We start from the raw sequence: 21,905 nt of genomic DNA on the forward strand, positions 1-21,905 counted from the left end.
CCAGAAACATGTCCCTTTAATGACACGGCCCGTGCTCGCCAAGAGGACGCCCAGTTTGTTCTGAGCGCTAACCTGACTATTATGCCAATTACACCAGGCAGCAATGTTGACAAACACACCAGGAGAATTGCCGCAGTTGATTGGTAGCTGTGTTCCGAAGTCCCCCGCTGTGACCTCTTCTGTAATTTAACTAGCATGGAGGAGAATTGCAACGGGTTTTCGAGAAAATTCCCCAAGCCTTGTGTTCTTTTGTAACAGGGCAGCGTTTGTGCCAGCCAAGCATCTCGTGTGATCTAGTGTGTCAATAAGGCAGAGGAGAAGAAATCATTCCTCCTGCTGGTCACCGCTGTATATTCGCTTTGTTTCGATTCATACATGAGTATTTTGTTTCCTGCCAGGCTGGGGCTACATGTAGAAAGTTGTTGTGGTGGATCATATTTCCTCTGAGGATTAGATCCCAAATACTGACCCAGAACAATTAGCTGCTTCTTATGTAACCCTTAAAGAGCACTACTCTTGGCACCTTAGTATGAAGCTCAGCCGCAGATGAAGTGAGCCAGGAGACACTGCCAATATGGAAGCATATTAAAAAGTACAGTGGCTGCTCACTTGCTACAGTGTGAAGTGTGAGCGCTTGGTTAGGATAGATAAAGGCGTTTTCAGCAAGTTTTTTGAGCAAGAACAGCATTGTACTGAATCAGCCTATTTGCAAAAATTCTGTTTTGATAAGCATGCATCTTTTGAAGAAAAAAAAAAAAAAGATGATCCCCTTTTATTCCCGAGCACATTTACTTATTGATTCTTCCAAGCACACTTCATGATTCTGTTAATGTTTTCCTCAAATTGAGCAAGGTCCTATATGAGCGCAAATCAAGTGAATATATTTAAATCTATTATTTCGCCATATCACAGATGACTATTTTTTCCTAAAGCCTTCAGTTCTTATCTTCATTTTTGTCTTTGCCTTAGAGCAGATTTTATTGTCCCTCATGCTGTAGCAGCGCTTTAAGCTGTAATACAACACCTTGCAGGGAGATTTAAAGGCAATAACAACCACAGATTACAGTTTAACGCTGAGGTCAGGAACAGTTCCATAACAGGTCACTTGAGCTCTGGTCTGCTCATGTAAGCATGGGGCTCGAGAGCGGCCATGCCATGAGCACAGTTTGTGTATCTTGAGTTACCTTCTAGCTAGAGTCAGACGTGGTCGATGTGAAGTGTCGCTGCCCACTGAGAGCTCGCTAGGCTTTTTGTCAGAGCACAAAAGGCAGGCAGGGAAGCAGGGCGGGCGGCTGCCTCAGCTGGCCTGGTCAAAGGGAACAGCGCTCAGTCCCAGCATGCTCCCTCTCCGATCTCTTACATAACGCACTGTTAAGCTGGAGTTAGCAAACATTAGAGGTCAGCTGGTTATTGGGACAGTGGAAATATAGTCATTCACTGGAGCACTGTTTACAATAGGAAAAATGAGATTGCCGTGGGAGGTAAACAATGGTCTTCCTCCTTCCATTTTGTTATGAGAAGAAAAAATAAACAGTGTTTTGGGTGCACGACTGATTTGTTATTTAGTTTATATTCCATATACAATGCGGAAAAAGCTCAAGATGGAGGGCGTGTTGAATTTAAAGCCTGACATGACTTGTTCTATTCTTTCCATATCCACATCCACTCCTTTGTTACGTTCTTTGGATCACTCCGTGCCTTCCTGTTACATTATCGTGTTAGTGCAGACTAACCAGTGCTGCTAAGGTGCCGTGATTTACATCTACGGTTTGAGGGAGAGAGGCCGAGAAATCAATTAGTGTCTATCTAAATTACATCAGCCAAACCAGTGATACCAGCATGCGGGCCTCTGCCAGTTCATTGATTAAGAACATTTTCCAATGGCCTTTTGTAAGTGGCCCTTTGCATTAGTTCAACAATGCTGCTTTTCTTGTGTTAGTTGTAAGAAGGGCCATTTGTATAATACAGTTACATTTTTCTCTCTTCAGGGAGAAATACCCTAATGAAATAAAAGCTGCTGAGATTAGACATCAGAATATAAACTCACCTTCCTAAAATGGGGATTGCAAAAGCAAGAATAGCTGTAGAGGATAGCACATTTGCACATTATGGTTTTGCACTGTACAAAAGGACTTGATCAGTCAGAAGACTCATGAAGAGACATCACATTGTCCAATTAATACCGACGAAAACAACCTTCACTTAAGTGGGATTTCTGAGATGTTCTCAAGGCATCGCAATTATTGACAACGCATGTGAAAAACCAAATTTAGCTTGCCGTTGGAAGTCTCCATCTTAATTCAGTCAACTCTTTTTAAACCCCCCTTTGGTTTTGATAAAAGAAGCAGCAATGTCAATCAGATAACTAATGAGAATGTGCATTTTGTAATTCAGTCAAAGGGAATGGTAAATTGAAAAGAGTTTGCAACCTTTTAACACACTCACACACACCAGCGCTGACAGTCAAGCTCTATTATCTGACAGCTGGAGAGGTTAAAAATAACTGTGCTCCCAGCAAATTAGACGTATCATTTGGCTTCTAAGTGAGAGATGAATCTTTGTGTGGATGCTCCTGCCATGCCGTGACACAGGGGCAATATATCAGGCTGTGCTTGCCTGTCTCTCTCATAAACTCCAAATGGAATTGTAAACAGATGAAGCAATTTTACACCAAATGTATTCTCTCTGAGTCGCCCCTATGCTACTGTGAGAAGCCCAGCTACTGTACACATATACATTACTGCCCCGTGCACTTTCAAGCCAAAGTACATAAATCATAATTTGGCTGCCTGCAGTGTTATTGCTATCGCTCAAAGCCAATCCTAGAAGTGCTTTATATGTTTTTTTTTTTTTTTTTTAATCTGACGATAAATCTGATGTTATTGCACATATGTCGGCAGGACTTTTGCCTGTTATTTCTCTACTCTACACAAAGTTCAGGCCTGCGCACACAAATACACATGGCTGAGGAATATGAATCTCGATTCTCCTTGTCACAGTCAAGTTTTCCACGTCATTCAATAGCACCTTGCCCACTTATGCATGCATTTTATGTCAGGTGTCGGAAGGTGGGGTGTCAGTTCCCATTAAGATGGTAAGAGAGGTGTAGCTGTGGGATCCCTGTTACAATAAGGTGAGTAAAGAGATTTCCATGGGAGGCTTAGGTGACAGTGGAGGTGTAGCATTTCCTCTAAATACCTAACAACATCATTGTTAATTCATAGCTATTTAATCACTTACCAGAGTAAGTGCAGGAAGGATGATCTTTGTGTCATCTTGTCTCACAAGCTAATCTCTTGTATTTCCCTGCTTAAGACGCATGCTCTAAATTTGTCACTGACTGTGTGTAGCCGCGTTCAACCCTGAGTTTTAAGATGAGTTTTCTGTCTGCATACTTACTGAGCTCAGTGTGGCCCCCGACTCTGTCTGCGTGGCATGATTTATCTCATCCAGCTTAACTGACAGGTATTGATGTGATACAAGGATAAATGCAGTAGATTGATGGAATTAAAGCCAACCCTATTGTTCCCATGCTGTGCATCACTGACACATGCGAGACTCATGTCTCTCATTAAAGAAAATAAATGCTTCAGGCATCCTCTCTGCAAAAGCATCAAGTTTGTGCATGCCCACGTGCCTGTGTGATTGTGTGTCTGTGTGTGTGTGTGTGTGTGGGAAGCTCTTTCAGTTGTTTTCCCTCTCTGTAATCTCTCCCTCCTTGCACAATGGATTTAGTCTGGCCTTGAGTGGAAGATAGTATAAATTAAATCTGACTCTAAACACCCGAGCATTGGCCCTGTTGACAGAACCCTGGACATATGATTATATTAAACAAAGGGGAAAGACCATTGATTATTTAATTAACTTTCAATTAATTCTCGTGAAAAGGACAGGATGTCAACTACAAGCATAGCCGTGTTCCTTTGTCGAGGAGCTGTTGTGTTGCGCCCGTGGGCAATCCCCCTTGCATCTTACGTGATGCATCTAAGCCACTCAAGAAATCTAATCTTAACTACACACAAAAAAAAAGTGAGCGAGGGAAGCTTCCTCCACTTTCCGTGCGCGGCAGGCACTTGGCTGTGTATCCAAATTTTAGGGAGCTAGTGTTAACTCTATATTTGGATTCCACTGGAGTGGATTAAGGATTCTTTACTGCAAACCCACCGGATTCTCAGAGACATAAAAGAGAAGACTGTTTGCATCCACGCTATACAAATAATTGCAGGTTTCAAATCGAGTGTAATTTCAAGCACCAAGCTATAAGGGAGAGAGTGGGCTTTGATGTACAAATCCACAATTCATGGGGGATTAGCACCCCAAAGGTTAGCAGTTGCTAATTACAGGAGATTGGTTATACATATCTAACAAGGCAAGAAGACAGCCTTAATAAATGTGAGGATTCATCAGGTACAAGGATAAGCAGCTGTGATGAGTGGACGTGTATTTGAATCAACATGGATTGATGCTCTGTAATGCCCCTCTTCACACAGCGGAAGGCAAGAAGCACAGTATCTTCCGGTGTCTTTACAAACAGCCTACCTTGTGCGATATGGGATTTTCAAGATGCATTTGTGAACGCAGACTTGTGCAATCATATAAATTAACCTCTCAGATATTCTTCCTGTGTCTCTTACTGCAGCAATTTCTCTTTTACTGTATTTTGCTTGCAGCGTTCAGTGCCGCATTACCATAATCCTTGGTTCCCTTCCACAAACCACCACTGGCTAAATGAATCTGTTATTTTTGCCTGGAGCCGAAAAGATGCAACAAAATGCAATGCATTAAAGGGAGTGAAACTTGTGATAAGCCTCCCATTTTCTCAATAATAGCCTGTCTACAACAGAGTTTTTACCCACAGTTAGAAGTATCAGTCCACTTGACCTTTAATAATATGAATGCTAATAATCGAGTTAATAAAAAAGGATTTAACTGGTGCAATCAAACCCTAAACCTTTCCATGAATAAAAAACATAATTCAATTCCGCACACATCACAGTCATTTAGCCGAGCGGTGGCTCGCCGGCGCTGTGTGTTGTTGGTTTCCTGACCGTAGCGGACCTGGCCAGAGTGGCCTTGTGTTTTCATATGGCCCTAAATTAAACATGTCCGAGCCGCGCCAGGCACTTGCTCTGCCACGGGAAACACTTTTTCATCTCCTAATGAATGTGCCTGAGGGGGTCCCACAGGGTGCTCCACTTCACCCCTCATTAGGCGCTATGCTGTGTCTGCCTTCATGTTGAGGAGCAACCTCCTGGAGAGGGGCCTCCCACTTCATCTGAACGTCCCACGCTCCCCTGCCCTGGACCAATGGACTGCACTGCTCTCTCCCTCTCCCTTCTCCTTCTCACTCTCTACCTCTCTCTATCTCCGGCACTCATCACAATCCAGCTCGTCTTAGACCGGGGATAACAGGGATGAGAAGATGGCCCATGCTCCTAATGTCATTTTAATGGCCTTTCTTGGTCTGTTGTTGTGATTTATTGCCATACACACTTTTAATGTACTCCTTTGTCTGCCTAACTGTCTTTTTCATAAGTCAGAGATGTGATAGTCTAGAAGGGTCACAAACTAATCAGACTTCATTATGGCCCTAGACAGGTATGTTATGTTGAGCACTGATGGCAGATATTCTGTGTAGTGTCCTGCTCATGCTAAAACTTCCCTCCTAGTGTGGCCCACTGTCATGTGGAAAATATTGACAGTTTCCTCTCATTGATGAAGCAGTGAAGCACAAACAATTTGTGGCTGTTGTGAGGCAGCAGGAAGGAAGGGATGGATATTCTGTCTGTCAGCTGACTCCAGGAGCTTTTGCGTGGCAGCAGAACAGGTTGAAGAGCCGATTGTTATTCCGGGGCTTTTGGGATGTGTTTATGCAATCATTAATCTTGGCACTTGTTTATTTGCCTGGGATTAGAACACCACCGTGCATTCACCGGCAGTCAAGGAAGTTGGTTCACCAAAAGGAAGAAACGAGCGCTCAGGCCTACCTCTGTAAGCACAGCGTGCAAGGAGGAAAGCATGCTTTGCGCATGGCTGCTTAATCCTGCCATGTTAAACAAAAGCAGGCCAGTGTTTGTAGGACTATGAAAACAGCAGTGCAGGGGGAATGTGCCTCACACGCTGTAAGCTGTCTGTGAACTCTGTATGGCAGTAGACGCTCCTCGTGCACCCCTGTCATCTAGGAATGTCTTTCAGACGGTGTGCTACAACTGGAGGAGGAGGATGTCGACAGTGGCATCGCTCAGCAACTTATCCACAGTGTAGGCAGAGATTATTCCTGTAATCAATAGAACAAACAGGAAGCTAAATAAATGGCCTGGTTTTAAACTATAATACAAGAGGGTTAGATATCCTAGAAGGTTTGTCACTGGACTGCAACAAGCATCTGTAGTAGAACTGTATAATGTGTATTAACATTCATTGCCTCGATCTTCTTACCATGGTCCGATAACAATTCCTACTTGAATGGGTAGGTGCATGTCAGGGTACAGCGTAGGGCTCTGCTTAGGGTACACATCTTCGTGTAGGCTAGGGCGTAGCTTAGACACAGAAGAATGAATTGGGCATACAGCATAACATCTGGGAAGTGATTTAAATCCATTAATTTAAACCTGACTGTAGCTTAATTGCTCGCTAGATTTTAAGGTAACTCTGGTATTCTAACAGTAACCCAACCGACATGTAAACAGTATCTCTCTTTATTATGGTCTATATTTTTTACCTATATTAAATATAATGGGGTTCAGATACAAAAAAAGTTGTAGCTGAGGAAGGGATGAATAAGAGGCACAAAAAAATCACAAAAAAATCCTTTCCTCTCATCGCGTTTCATCACTGATATATCCAAACTTTTTTTTCAGTCCATCCACTGGAGTTCGAGGTGTGATACTCCCCGGGAAAAAAAAGTTTTTTTTTTTTTTTTTAAACTGCTTTACATATTTCATCTTAAGCAAATATTTCACATGGTCACGATCATAATCAGCTTATTCATTTTGCACATTTAGCGGCATTGAGGATAAATGGTGCATGATGGAGGTGTTCTCAGTCACTTATTAAGACACTAATAGCCAAGGGCACTGTATATGGATTAGATAATGGCTCTGTCTCATTTTAATTTGCTCCCTGCACCTGGAGGAGAGAGCCGGGAAAAAAATCTTTGACGGCCAACTAGCAGCTTTGTGTGTGTGTGTGTGCGTGTGCGTGCGTGTGCGTGTGCGGTCCTGCGCATACAAATGTGTTCTCTTGTAAATAAAGCGTAATATAGTCCCAGTAAAAAAACAGAAAGAGTGAGACCAGTGAAGCAGATTGTTAGAAAAAACTCTTCTACTGGGGCCCCATGACACCAGTGATCTGTGGAAAGGTTGGGTGCCTCTAGTTTCAGCTCTATCAAGCTCTGGATCTTTGAGCAGCGGGATTCAGTATCCCAGCTAATGTAACAAGGCTCATTTGTCTCAATCACACATCCCTGGAAGTATCGGCTGGCCATTGATGTCATTCATCTTCCCTGTCCTTGCCTGCTCTTTTTCAGCTGATGAATACCAAAGACCTTCAAGCAGAATGGCCGAGGTGCTGTAAAAAGTGTGCATCAGCCTAGCTGTAAAATAAAATAAAAACAGTTGAGTAACAGAGGTGCAGTCTTTGTTGAGGCTTGGAGACAATAACTTCCATTGCAGGAAGAGTGGCACATGTTAAGGTAGTGTGCAGGGTTTTTCCATTATTTCTCTGGACTCCTGTCCGCCATGTTGTAATTTGTCCCACCATAATGAACCAACATTTTTTACACTGCATAATAACATAAATTGATGTTTTTTCTCTGTTTCTGAATTGTAAAGCTGTCTGCAGCACTATTTGCTACGTGTTGGCTCACACTATGGTCCATTACATTTTTACCATCCATGCAGTCAGACCTTCTAGTGTCAGCTGCAGATGTGTGCTTACCCACAAGTTGTATGCGGTGCAGTTCTTCCCCGCATGCGGAGCTTGCCACTCTTTAGTCTGTGTACCTGTCACTTACCGCCATAAATTGACTTCTGAATTCGTCTCTCCTTGAATTCTGTGGGAAACACTTTTGTGCACTCAGACTACTTCACTTTCTGAAATAACACTTCAGTATACCTGCCACACTAACTAACTCCACTCCTATCATCACATTTTTTAAAGGATAGTTGTTCATTTGCCGTCATTTTTTAGAGTGTGGAACGTCCTTTTTGTACAGACATTCCTGACACAATGTGTTTTTCTTCTCCTCTCCAAATTTAATTTCAAATGTTTTGGAACAGAACTCTTCACTTAATTTATTAACACATGTCCTTGCACAGAGCTGTCCTCAGCTGATGTCAACGCCAGTGGAAATAGTGACTTGCGTCATAACTGGAGGCTTATGCTGCAGCTTCCCTCTTCGATGGAGCAAATCAAGATCATGATTACTATCTGGCCCGTGCAGCCAGTCTGCGTTGTCTGGAAACATGTTTTCCTAAGGAGACCACAGAGGGACAATTACTGTCAGCTGAACTATTCAGCCTGCTATCCATGTGTGTTCTGGCTGCGTGCCTCTGACCCACTGACCCTTAGCAGCAGCATGAGATGGGACCTCCCGTCTTCCTCCAATTTCCCCCTCTCTCCCACACCCTCCCCAATATCCACCAGAAGTGAGGCACCCAAAAACGCACTTTGCAAATGTCTGAGATGCTTACATAAAATGCTCCTATTCTCTGTCACCCCTCCGGCGAAAAGACAATGCAGGAAGTTGTATGGATGTAAGTTTTGATTTCTTTGTGTGAAACAGTAGAAAGATCCTTTTCAAAAACCCACAGCTGAATTCTGGATGTCTTACAGAAATGCATACTAATACAGCAATTACAGTAGGAAGCAAGTTGTACAGTGTGGCAGTAGCAAATTCCCTGGTGCAATAGAACAAGGCTCTTTGTTGTTATGTAAAGGTTTCTGCGTGTAATTGCAGTGGATGTTTTGAAGGATTCATTATTTATATATTCTTGTTTTTCTAAAGGAGCCTACTAGGCTGCTGTCCCTGCAGGGAGATGGGAGGCAGAGAGGTGCTTGACTAAGACACTGCACCGCAGTCAGGGCCTTAACCACTGCCTGCTTGGTGCAAGTGGTCAGACTAAAGGTTCCGGACATTCACCTGAACCTCAGCGAAATCTTAAAATTCAAACTGGAGCTCCTGCACCAGTCAATCAGGTGGTCCTGTGTGATTTCAGCTTCAGTGATTTTGAGTTTTGGTGCATCCCACTGCCTTGCTGCACATTGCATGCGTAAAGCAAAACCGTTCGCAAGCAACTCTGACTCACAATGTGAAAACTTCCACTTCCATTTAAAAAATAAATTTTAATAGATTAATTTCATATGTCATCTCACGCAGGGCCCGAACCAAATGATCTAAATAGTTAGACAAAGGATGTAAATATTTGCTACACATATTTATGCCACTCTACTGGCTTTCTATGACTAACTACAGGCTGGTGGAATTCATAAGAGAGTGCTGTCTCCAGATTGTATTTTGCCATCAGAGTAAACAGTATGAGCCTTTCTCCCTCCTGGCACACGTGCACGCCTGCCCGCACACGCTCACACACACACAGAAGGGGCGTGCCCTCCGGTCCCCAGCACCCGGGCACAACTTCACTTGTCACTGCAGTCACAGACGAGAAGGGGATAGGTGGGGGAAGATGGATAGAGGGAGGTAAGGAGTGGGGAGAGATTTGAGCTCAGGTGGGGCAGACAGGGGAGGGGAGACGAGCGCCGCACACATGCTACCCTTCATGGTGCTCGTCTGCTCGGTAAACCAGGGCTTTTGTTGTTTCCCCCAGAGTGCAGGCGCGCAGACTCCCAGCCAGGAAGCTCGTCAATCTTTGCCAAGACAACACATAAATTAGTGCCCAAATTACTGTTACGCCGGTGGAGAAAGAGACGTGGAGAGAGATGTCTTGTGCTGTGGTTTGGGAGTACATCTTTCCCTCTCCTGCTCCCCCTCATAGAGGGTGTCAGAATGCACTTCAATAAAACAGTCAAGAAAATACAGGGAGAGACATGAAGAGAGAAGCACTGCTGTGTTGTACAGGCATCTTGAGTTGGGCAGTGTTGAAATATTAATAGGCCTCACACACAAACAAACACAGAGATGCACGCATGAGTTCATCCCAAAAGCAGCCCAGGGCGATGGTCCAGACCTGAGCTTAGCGAAGTCACTGCACTGCTATGGAGAAATAATAGGAAAGGCTTAAAGAGCCCATCTTTTGAAACAGAAATATCTCGTCAAATATAGCTAGTCTCTAGTGAAGGGGGATCACAGCTTAGGCAGCTAAATGATTGGAGGGGAATTAGCTACACGCAGCATAGAGACATCAAAATGTGTCAATTATGTCTTTCCTTGCTCTAATCCCTCTGGTCAGAGTATTTTTTGATGACTTCAGCGTGTTTATAGACTGAATGGAAGCTGTTTAAAGTGATGATATAGAGTTTTGGTCTTCAGGTGAATTTCTGTACAAACGCTGCGTGCTTTTTTTGTGCTACAAACCAGCCAATGCTATTAGAGCATCTCTCTGGTAATATGCCAACTGCCTCCGATCCCTAAATAAATAACACATTTATACTATTCAGCTTGTGTTCCGTGCCAAGACTGTCCTTTGCCGCTGACATTCAAATAACCTTTCTTCTGCTGCATAAATGGAAATTTAAAAAAAAGTATTGTGTCGTGCGACTTCACATGATGGCAGAGCCCTGGCAGATGAAAAGAGGCAGAATTCTGATTCCAGCTCTTGTTAGGCTGTCGTCTCTCTACAGCTCGATCCAACTGTCATGGGGATCTGTTTAGAGAAGACTCAACCGACAGCTGATTTCCGACGCCAAATGAGAGGTTCATGTAGCAAAAAATAAATAGCTGCGCATAATGCTGGAGGATCATTGCTTAGTACACGTTTCCCAGCCAGCGTTTGTCTGTTGACCATGTGTAAAAGCTCTGTTTTTAAGAAAATCTGCTGCTGTGTATAGCAGACATGTGGACCTTACAAGCTTTTAAATGTTTTTTGTTCCAAAATATTGCAGAAAGAGAATGTATTTACACTTTTTGTCTGATGAAGGGAGACATTTTTAATCGGCTATTGCTGTGCCCTGTCCAGTTCCTTACATAATCTCTGACATGAGCCCACTTGCTTGCGTCACTCTGTCATTGACAGCTGTCAACACGACGCAACCGACACACACACACACACACACACACGTATACTCACACTCACTGACACTCTACCATGCACAGAGAAGCACACATGTTGTTCTTCCTACCGTTTCACATGTGTTCTTTTCAGAATGACGTGCGTTGTACATCTACCGTGAATCAGAAGGCAATCAGAAAATGATTTAATGGTCCAATCGCGTAATGGGTTAGGCTCTCAGCATTATGATGCTGGCTGGGCATGGGTCTGTAATGTAAGGGATAATCATAATCCTCCAGCGTTATGTCAGTAGTCCAAGGGTTCAGTGGGAACAGCCAGGAGATTTTGACCAATGATTTTCCATGTTTGCACAAGCCTGTAGGATTTTCACCTCTATTTCTTTTTTTTCTATGTCACCAGCATGCTATAGCTTACATTTTAGAAACATGAAATTATAGTAGTATCATCATGTCCAAATATTACACCAATTTTTCACTTTATTTCTCAGCTTCACAGTGTTATCATGTCATATGAATGATCCTTTATATCTTCGAATGAGGCAATACTACGTGTGTAGTGCATAGAAAAAAAGTGCTCCGTCTGACAGTGTCTTGTATGTTGGATGCTTATAATAAAATAAAGTATGACAAGGCCCCTGTAAGCTGTTAGCGTGCATTTGGCAAATTGTTCTCAATGTTCACATTTGTCTGTCAGTTTCCAGGTCTTTGATAATGTGTAGTATCCAGCAGTGTGGGTTGATCTCAGGTCTGTGGAGAAGACGGTGAAGGACACTGGGCGATCATGCAGTGGCCACGCTGCCCTATTGTACATGTGCTCTGAGTGGCACGTCATCCCCTCAAAGGGCCTGAGAGTGTGGTGAATCAGTGTCCTTGAACTGCTCAGCCACAGACAGACAAAGAGCAAGCTTTAACATTCGGCTTGACTGTCTTTTCTTTATGCTCATGCCCATTGTCCAAAACATCCACGCCAGGCTGCAGCTCCGCATACAGGAAATCAGTGTTTAGCGGCTGTCCAGCTCTTACACTTATGCACACGGTGTGATTGTGCCACGATCTGATTCACGCATAATCTTGGCGTCTTAGCAGGTGACTTTGAAGTGGCCTGCATGCAGAGGCCATCTCGCAGTGCTGTGAGGAGCAGCAGGCTGCTGGGATGGGCTTTAGCATGTCTCCCCATCTAACTGTGCCTGCCTTTGATGTAGTAAACCGAGCAGGCAGGGCTGGCTGGCAGGGAGGCAGGCAGGCAGACAAGGAGACGAGGAGGCAGGCGGCCACGGTGAATGGGATCAGTGGCACTGTGCTGGTCAAGCTCAAGCAAGCCAACAGCTGCCTGTTTCACACCAAGGGACAGTTAACACTGCAGCTCATGTCAATAGATATTGACTGCCAGATTGGGAGTGCTCATAAGCAAAGCGTTTGACAGGGAATTCAGTTTAAATCATCCTCAGTGTCTCATGTGTAGCTACAGGGACCAGTCACTCAAGAGGACAACTTTTGACTTGATGGTGTAGGTGACTTAATGGTGCATTTGATCTCCATTGTGTCGCTTCTCTGTATTTATTCTCCTGGCCCCCCTCTTACTCTTTTTCAAAGCAGCTTATTCCAGGGCAGAAATAACTATATGTTCACGCTGAGATCTTTTCTTTTACAAGATACTACAGAGCCTGCCTCAGTCGGTCCAGAGACAAACCATTTTTACTGTTGAGTGCACTGAGCATCCATGGGCTTGTGCAGCGGTGGAGTGAGAGGGTGTTAGCTGGTGAGGCTCTGTGCACTCAGGGCCTTCTTGCTGCAGATAGGGCTTTGTGAGGCATGCTTGTGTGTGTGCATGCCCTTCCCGGCCTGGCACCCCCACGTCTCTACTCCCACTGCCTTCACCTGATGTGGCACAGCCTCTGTCAGGCCTGAGCAAACGCCTAGCCAGCTTCGCTTCTTCAGGAAAGATGAAGGCATCTCACAGCTATGCTGTGGGGGTGGGGGAAGCTAGCAGCAGCCTAAGCCTGGAGCTATCAGAGGCTGGAGCTCTGAGCCAAAAGCCTGTGGGTTGAATAGGGTGGGTGGAAGCCTGGCTTAACTTGGCAAGACAACCATAGCCACAGCCCTGCACTGCCACCCAATGGCTGGGGCCTTACACTACAACCTTTAGTTCAACAAAACCACAGCTAGTCATAATTACAACACGCTTCAGTTGTTTTGAGTGCATGTCAGAACAAATTATGTAAGTAATGAGGCTGAAAATGCTAAAGGAGTCGAAACACACTGCACTGCTAATGCTCATGCAGGGAGAACACAAAAACAAACAATAGAGTGCACTCATACAACGATAGACCTAACCGAAATAACAAGCAACTGTGCACAGTAAGGAAAAGATTAATTATAAATTAACCCTCTCAGTTAGGTTGTCCGATCCCGCCTCCTGCCTGGATTTCACTCTAATCCGGGCCGACGAGGTGCAGTGCCCTCTATTGTATGTGAGAATCACAAATCACAGGAGGTGTTGTCTGCAAGAGAATTAATTGTGCATGTTCCACCACTCCCTTTTGTTCATTTTACTAAAATGTAGGCTAATTCCATGTAAACATGGCCGGTCTTGTTGACTCCAGCAGTGCGAGGAGAACAGACACAGATTCCTGAATGAATAGAGTGTGGCTCCGGGGTTAGTGGATTAGAGGCTCTGTGTTAAGGGCCTCTCCGGGGCATGCCTCAGGGACAAGGACATTATCCACATGACACACTACAGGCTCTGAGGCAGCTGATTAAAATGGGCAAGGATCTCTGGATTGAACCCCAGCAAACGTACTTTTGATGTTATCACACTGTATTAAATAGGGTGGTTGTTAAGGTATATAAGGGATATTTGAAGCTCCTAGTCTTGGTTAGAGACACGAGGCTTCATAGGCTTGGCTGGAGGGGAGAGGCTGATGTAACACTTTGACATAGTGAATGTACCAGCACTTTTTAATGATTCAAATTTTATTTTATTGCATCTTATTAAGGCAAAAATCATAATATTCTCCCTTAATTGGTATAGATCTGTGTTGCAATAGCTTTTTTGGCTCTGATTGGTTGGCTCCGTGGCTGGTTGGAGCAAAACCATTACGTTACGAGAAAATATCCTGCAGTGATCTTTCCTCGATTTAGATCAGATAGCAGAGTTCGTCTGGCGCTGCAGTGCGCTGTTGGGATGGCGGGACCGAGATGTTGGAGATGTGGAGGAGGACTTTGAGATAGAGATCTCTGGAGGGAGAGAGAGGGGAAGACAGAGGGGGAGGTGGAGGTGGAGAGGGATGTAGCATCAGTGGCTGCAGTGATAAAGCTGAGAGCGTTGGGACAAGCTGGGAGTTCTGTGCCTCTGAAGTCTGTGTGTTCCGTCTGTTCTGCTGTGTTGCCCTGTGGTCTTCTCCTGAAGAGAAGGCCAAGGATGGATGAGGCCTATCCTCTCTGTGTTTTGTCCTCTATGGCGGCTGAATCACAAGCCTGTCAACAGCGTAACGCCACAGCTCAACCCCCACTGAAACCTTTTTCTATAGCGTATACAGATACACACACAAACACACACACACACTCTCTCTCTCTCATACAGTCACTGCCATCGCTCCATCCAGCGCAGTGGGCATGTTATGAGTCTTTGTGGCCACAGTGGATTTACGCCTGAGGTTTTTATGGTTTTGAAGTTTAAGAGGCTTCATGAAGTCAAGTTTTCCAAGGGGGAATACAGCTCCTCATGTGGCTAACAGAGCCTTTGTCATTGCAAGGCTAGTATTAGTACTTCTGTGATATATTAGGGTTCGTGGTCAGTTGGTTTTTCCTTCCAAGTTGTGTTTAGGATGCAAATTGACACCATGTTTACATTGGCTGCTTGTGAGGACTTAAGATGTCCTCCCTCCCTTCACACATGCACGCCACACACACACACACACACACACACACGCACGCACAAACATCTCTGCAACTCGTAAATATTCAGATAAGGCTCTGTGGAAGTGAGGATTCAAAAGCCACCGGATGACATGTTTTTAGAAGCACAGTGCTCTTTTATGTACCAACATGGATCCATGGTGCGGGTGTTGTACAGTGACTCGTGACAGCAAGATGTTGAATTTATTTATTTTTTTCCTTCCCTTTTCTTCTCTGCAGCTCAAATCGAAATAATTCCCTGCAAGATCTGTGGAGACAAATCATCAGGCATCCATTACGGTGTTATAACATGTGAAGGCTGTAAGGTAAGCATCATGAGACTGAACCTGTTTGTGCTATGGGAAGAAGTGTGTGTGTGTGTGTGTGTGTGTGTGTTTGTCTGTGTCTGTGCATGTGCGTGCCTTGGGACAGGAGAGCTGAGTAGGAGAGCACGGGGGAAAATTGAAGTTGTAAAGAAAGTTGCTTGCTAGGAAAAAGATTTGAAAAATGTTGCTGAAGTTTTCCCGAACGTTTGGAGAGGGGACGTTGAAGTGTAAACACCAAGAATATGATCATTAAAGTGGTCAAGCACCGTGGAGGACATCACAGAAAACCACAATTAATAGTACAAAGTCATTCCCCTGCCTTGCTCTGTCTCTCCCTGCAGGGACATGTCTTTTCACTGTGTTTTCTGCCTCCACTGCAGCCTGCTCTTCTTGAAATGAAATGATCAAAAGGAGAGTGCTTTGAATTATAGCACATTGTTGGCTGTTTGCTACAGTGTGTTGCTTCAATTGAAGCCGCCTTTTGTACTGTTACAAATGCACCAGCCAGTCATAGAGAGGGGAATTTTGTGCTTAGAGTGTATTCTTGTCCCTGCGCTTGTCACCAGGCACATCATTAGCATTCCTCAGCCAGGCTGCACCTTTGCTGTTTGCTCCTGTGTGTGTGCGTGCGTGCATGTGTGTGCGTGCATGTGTGTGTGTGTGTGTGTGTGAAGGAGAGAGAAAAAGAGAGAGAGAAGTTCCTTTCAGCCGTCCCAGCGCTGCACTCCCTCGCACAGGAGCTGGAAGGAACAAAACACTAAAGAATAAACTGCTGAAATCTATCTTTAATGATTGCTAATTAGTCCAGGCAGAGAGGCCTTTAATGATATGTGCGAGTACAAAAGTTTGGACCATAAATCATAGCATTATTAAAGAGTGCTGCTTGTCACTGGCAGTTATAGCCTGTTTCCGTAATGGCCTCCATTATAAAGCAACTTGGCAGCTGTCAGCTGTTTTCTTGTAATTAAACAGCCAATGAGCAGCTAATTAAGACATATGTGTATGGAGCAGTAGAGTGGGGCATGTTAATGACGTGCTGGAATCAATTCATTAAGTCAAAGGATGAGGAATCCAGTCGGTGTGCATTCGCAATCCTTTAGCACCGCACATGCCAGTGTTGCGTTAATCACTAATAACCCCTGTGAAGAAAAATACCATCCACACGTTATCATTCCTACCCAAACACACCTCCCTCATGTTGTACACACACTGCTGTAATACAGTGCTCCTTAAATGCCACTCATTACAGCCGGGAAATACCAGCGCGGTTGTGCTCATAAACAATCTATTTGGCAGCTGTAAAATAAAAAAAATATCACCACCAGGAATACAATAAATCGCTATCACTCAGTAATGATCTTTATTATCGCTAAAGGACTTTGAAGACATGATTTCATCCTCCAGCCTCTGAAAATGTTTCCACCTACACACCAGTTCATACGAGGTGTTTTCGTGCCCCTCTCCTGTGCAGGGCTTCTTCAGGAGGAGTCAGCAGAGCAATGCAGCCTACTCCTGCCCCCGTCAGAAGAACTGCCTGATCGACCGCACCAGCCGCAACCGCTGCCAGCACTGCCGGCTGCAGAAGTGCCTGGTGGTGGGCATGTCACGGGATGGTAAGTGCTTTATGGAAGGAGTGATGTGCGGGTGGGCAGATGCAGCAGGGTGGTGGGTAGACAGAGGGGAAGAGCCAGGTCAGGTCGAGTCCCTGTGTGGGAAAGACTCTGCTCTGCCGAAGTGCCTTTGAGTCAGGACTTCAGAGATGATGCTGTGGACTCAAGGAGAAGAAATGAATTCCTCAAGGGGAAACAAGTTAAATAGTCATTGTTGGAAGTTATTGATAGTGTTAAGTTAAGGATTTTTTATTTTGTTATATAAAGAAAATTCAGCAGCTAATTTGCTTTCGTTACACATTATAACTGAACTTTATATCACCATTAAATTTTTTTAACTGTGCTTATCACTAGAAGATGTTGTTTACTGTTACCTCTGTAATCTTACAGCAGGAAAAACAACTTATTGGTTTGGAAGCACCAATAAAAATGCAAAAATCTGTCTCTTTTTCAGATAAAATGACCAAGGGTATATAACCTGAGGAGAGTAAAAAAACATCCTAGCATAACTTAATATTGTTATTAGCTTTATAAAATTTACAGCCATATATCAAGGTGCTATTGTAAATTGATATCTTGAACAGACAAAGAAAACACACCCTTAGTGACTGGCAATTTTTTCAAAGGAACATAACACGTACTGTAAGAAAATCGGTCGCTCTACGTTCACTTCCTGCAGGGAAGTGCTTCTTTGTCTGCGGCCCTAATTTGTTGCTTTGATAGAAACTAGGTTTGATGAAATAGGAGGTTTTCATTAGTGCTGCAGCAGCTGAGATGCAGTAATGGGAGCACACAGGTGGGGATGTGTGCTGGAGGGCTCATGCTGTGCTGCGCTGGTCCAGACTGGGCTGGGCTGGGCAGATTTCATCGAAGATGTTTTCACACAGACAAGTGAAAACCTGAACGTTCATGCACAGAGGCTGGCACATCCTCCTGCACACATTGGTCTGCTTTAATTCACTTACACACATGCATGTATATAATCATGAATATTAATGAACATATAAGTACATTAGCACTTATGAGGGCCTTTGCAAAGCCACACACATTGTAACTTGCACTCAGACGCACACACACCTATAAACTCGGGACAGACGAAGGTGACTCTCGCCTTCACTCCGCTCACCGGAGCCCATCTGCCCGTACTCGACTCTGTAAAACCACACACACACACACACACACACACACACACACACACACACACACACACACACACACACACACACACACACACACACACACACACACACACACACACACACACACACACACACACACACACACACACACACACACACACACACACACACACACACACACACACACGGCAGACATAACCACTGACATGACTTTGTGGAAGGATGGGACATGGGCCAAAGAAGAATCCTGAAAAATGTTGGTACAGATCCTGATCAAGGGCAGATCCAGGATTTTGGGGAAATTGGTATAGACCCAAATGAAAATCTGTATCTAGTGAATTTAAACTGTTGAGCCTTGGCAGAGGTCTGCACTCTCTGAATGCTCATCTAGTTTACATCTAATGACATCTGCTATTAATGATCAACCCAGAAATATGAAGACTAGCTTTTTTTCTCTTTCAAATGTTATCTTATAAGCGATTGGAGTAGGATGCTTATAGCAGATGTCTGGAGGTCTAATAGTAACGTACCACTTAAATATGAACTGTCAGAAGACCGCACATATTGAAAAAATGGCCTGAGTGTATTACACAGTTTGTAGCCAGTATAGATTTAATGTGCCTCCTTTTCCACTGTTGTCATTGTGTCTCAGACTCCAAGATTTACTTCCTGATGAAAAGAATAAGAATGTAGCCGACACTGTGAGATCATTTGATTTGTCCTCAGAGAGTTCCACAGTTTCAAGCATTTTCCAGACATGAGTGTTACACAAAACCCCACCGTTGAGACTATCTCACACAGTGGAAAGTTTTTCACCTAATGAATCAGGAACAGGGAGGTTGCATAAGGACACTGTTTGATTTGTCATTGACTCTTTTACTTGGGTTTTAATTGCATTCTGAAGAACAAATAATGTTTTTGGTGGCTTATATAACCTTTTTAAATGGTATCCACATGTTGAATGATAAAGTACAGGAGCCTCTGTTCAAACTGTTTGGGATGTTTCACTGGATCCTCACTCATATTCTGTCCTGCTTGTCGCAGCGGTGAAGTTTGGCCGCATGTCGAAGAAGCAGCGGGACAGCCTGTACGCTGAGGTCCAGAAGCACCGGCTGCAGCAGCAACAGCGTGAACACCAACAACAGCCTGGCGAGGCGGAGCCACTCACACCTAGCTACGGCCTCTCAGCCAATGGCCTCACGGAGCTCCATGACGACCTCAGCGGCTACATGGACGGTCACACCCCCGATGGCAGCAAACCAGACTCTGCGGTCAGCAGCTTCTACCTGGACATCCAGCCGTCCCCTGACCAGTCAGGCCTGGACATCAACGGCATCAAGCCGGAGCCCATCTGCGACTTCGCCCCCGGCTCTGGCTTCTTCCCTTACTGCTCCTTCACCAACGGAGAAACATCCCCCACCGTGTCCATGGCTGAACTAGGTAAGGAGTGCGAGAGACAGGGGAAGACAAGAGGAGAGACGGCAAAATGGAGGGGGGGGGGACAACTCAACCGTGGGGCAAACGACACAAAGGTTGCTTAAAATAGCAGGAGGTTGGAGACTCATCTCCAACACTCATTAAAAGAGCCTCTTTTTTGTAATTAGTTTCCATTAATTAGGGCCAATCAGAATCCAGCAGGGCAGGAGTCTGGGGAAATCATTTTTTTAGGCTCCCCTGTGCCCAGGAACTCCTTTTAACAGATGTGTTTTCAAAACCATTTAAATTCTTATACTCAATATTTCTCTCAGAGAAAATGTGACCTTTGTTTCAGTGAGTAACGTGGGACCCCTCATCCTTGCCGTGCATTTGTGTCATAACTAGATTGGCTTTGCCTCAACCTTAAGCTATGAGCTTCCTGCAGGCAGTAAAAGGAAATGTCAACAAGCCTTTTCCCAGTCAAAAAAGCCCACGCGCATCCGCCTCTCCTCCTTTTTGAAGGCTCAGTAAATAAATCTTCTTTTCCTGTGGCATATTTCATCAGTGAGGTCTTCCCTTTCACATAGCCCTGTGTGTAACAGCCAGATCTCGACTGTGATCTTATGCTTTTGTGACAATGGTTGTGTTACAGAGCACCTGGCCCAGAACATCTCCAAGTCACACATGGAGACATGTCAGTACCTGAGGGAGGAGCTGCAGCAGATGACCTGGCAGGCCTTCCTGCAGGAGGAGGTGGAGAGCTACCAGAGCAAGGTAGCTTGACCAGGGCCGGGGTCTGTGCCGGTGTCCGCAGCAGCTGCAATAATCAAAAACATTCTTTTACAGTAGATAACCCACTCTCTTTCCTTTCTGTTCTCAGCCCCGGGAAGTCATGTGGCAGCTGTGTGCTATCAAAATAACAGAGGCCATTCAGTATGTGGTGGAGTTCGCCAAGCGCATCGACGGCTTCATGGAGCTGTGTCAGAACGATCAGATAGTGCTGCTGAAAGCAGGTATGACAGCCTGTCAACATGGCCTGCTGCTGTCAAACTCACCCACCACCACCGCCCCCCTCTGGCATTGTCACAAGGGCGTAGCTGACCTGACTGCACAAAGCCCTCGTCCTCACACGCACAGACAGTGTCACAGAGAGGAGACCCTGCCCGGCCTGTTTCCCCTCTCTGTCTGTCTGTCGCCCTCTATTTTCCTCTGTTCGCTACATACACAGAAAAAGATGGACAAGGCATTAGATCAGCAGCGTGTTTCTGAGCCCAGATAATACCTATCACCAGGGCTGCCATTTCCCTCTCTTTTTCCAGACACCAGTGATGTCTGCCTGCGCGCATGAAGACATACTTAAAGCAAAGATATGAGTGTGTGCACACTGTCACCTATATTTACTTGTAAATAGAGACGCTCATACGAACACACACAGAAAACAAACGCCTCTCCTGGGTCTCTCCCTGGGCATTATTTACATTAGCGCAGCCACTATGAATAATGAAATAAAGACTGAGATCCCTTGTCAGACGTGGCATTTTAAAACCGTAGCATCTTCCTTAGAGGCAGTAATAGCTTCTGTTACATTTTACTTGATCCTCTTATCCACTCCCACAGAGTGGTACATATTACAGGATAGAATAATTCTCTACCTATGTCACTTAATAAAGGTTGAATGAATAAGCACTGTCACTGCTGAATGAAGCTCAATTCTTTATCTTGGCATGTCATTATGGAACAATGGCCTTCTGTTAAGATATTATCATCTGCAGAGGTGATTTTTTTTTTCTTTCCCTTTGATGGCAGTCGTCTCTTATTTCAAAGTAGTTGTGTTACTCACATTGTTGAAGAATAGCACAAAGCGTGATCATGTGTTTTGCATCCCTGACTGATGTGCAAGTGTTAGAGAGAGAGAGAGAGAGAGAAAAAAAGAACACAAAGCTGAGCTTCAGCATCTTGTTCTCGCTTGTCTCCACAGGCTCTTTGGAAGTCGTGTTTGTCAGAATGTGCCGTGCCTTTGACTCGCAAAACAACACCGTCTATTTTGATGGAAAATATGCCGGACCTGATGTGTTCAAGTCATTAGGTAAGTGGAGAGGGTTTGTTGCATGTGCCAGTTGGCGCGAGCGTGCATGTGTGTGTTTAAGTGTCCTGCTGCCTGTGTCTTCTTTCTGTGTCTTTCTCCCTTCCTTGGTGTAATAGCCAAAATTAGAGTGTGCTGTTCTGCTCTCCACCGCGCTGAAGGCCTGGAAACAAACACTGAGCACTGCCTCACCTGGCATTGCTGTCTCTGCAGCGGTTATTTATGGTAGAACAGAGATGTTAGTGA

The 21,905-nt window shown here is 44.7% G+C and overlaps 1 protein-coding gene across 2 annotated transcripts in view; it reads left to right on the forward strand.

The window, feature by feature from the left end:
• The window catches only part of roraa (RAR-related orphan receptor A, paralog a), a 169,636-nt gene that overhangs the window by 139,608 nt on the left and 8,123 nt on the right, over window positions 1-21,905 (forward strand). For both annotated transcript variants that reach the window (XM_053426208.1, XM_053426209.1), the window contains 6 exons: window positions 15,326-15,411; window positions 16,883-17,024; window positions 19,205-19,600; window positions 20,229-20,350; window positions 20,457-20,589; window positions 21,555-21,662. In XM_053426208.1, coding sequence (XP_053282183.1) covers window positions 15,326-15,411; window positions 16,883-17,024; window positions 19,205-19,600; window positions 20,229-20,350; window positions 20,457-20,589; window positions 21,555-21,662 — 987 coding nt within the window. The remainder of the gene's footprint in view (window positions 1-15,325; window positions 15,412-16,882; window positions 17,025-19,204; window positions 19,601-20,228; window positions 20,351-20,456; window positions 20,590-21,554; window positions 21,663-21,905) is intronic.

Source organism: Pleuronectes platessa, chromosome 7 (assembly GCF_947347685.1).
Source record: "Pleuronectes platessa chromosome 7, fPlePla1.1, whole genome shotgun sequence".
NCBI lineage: Eukaryota > Metazoa > Chordata > Actinopteri > Pleuronectiformes > Pleuronectidae > Pleuronectes > Pleuronectes platessa.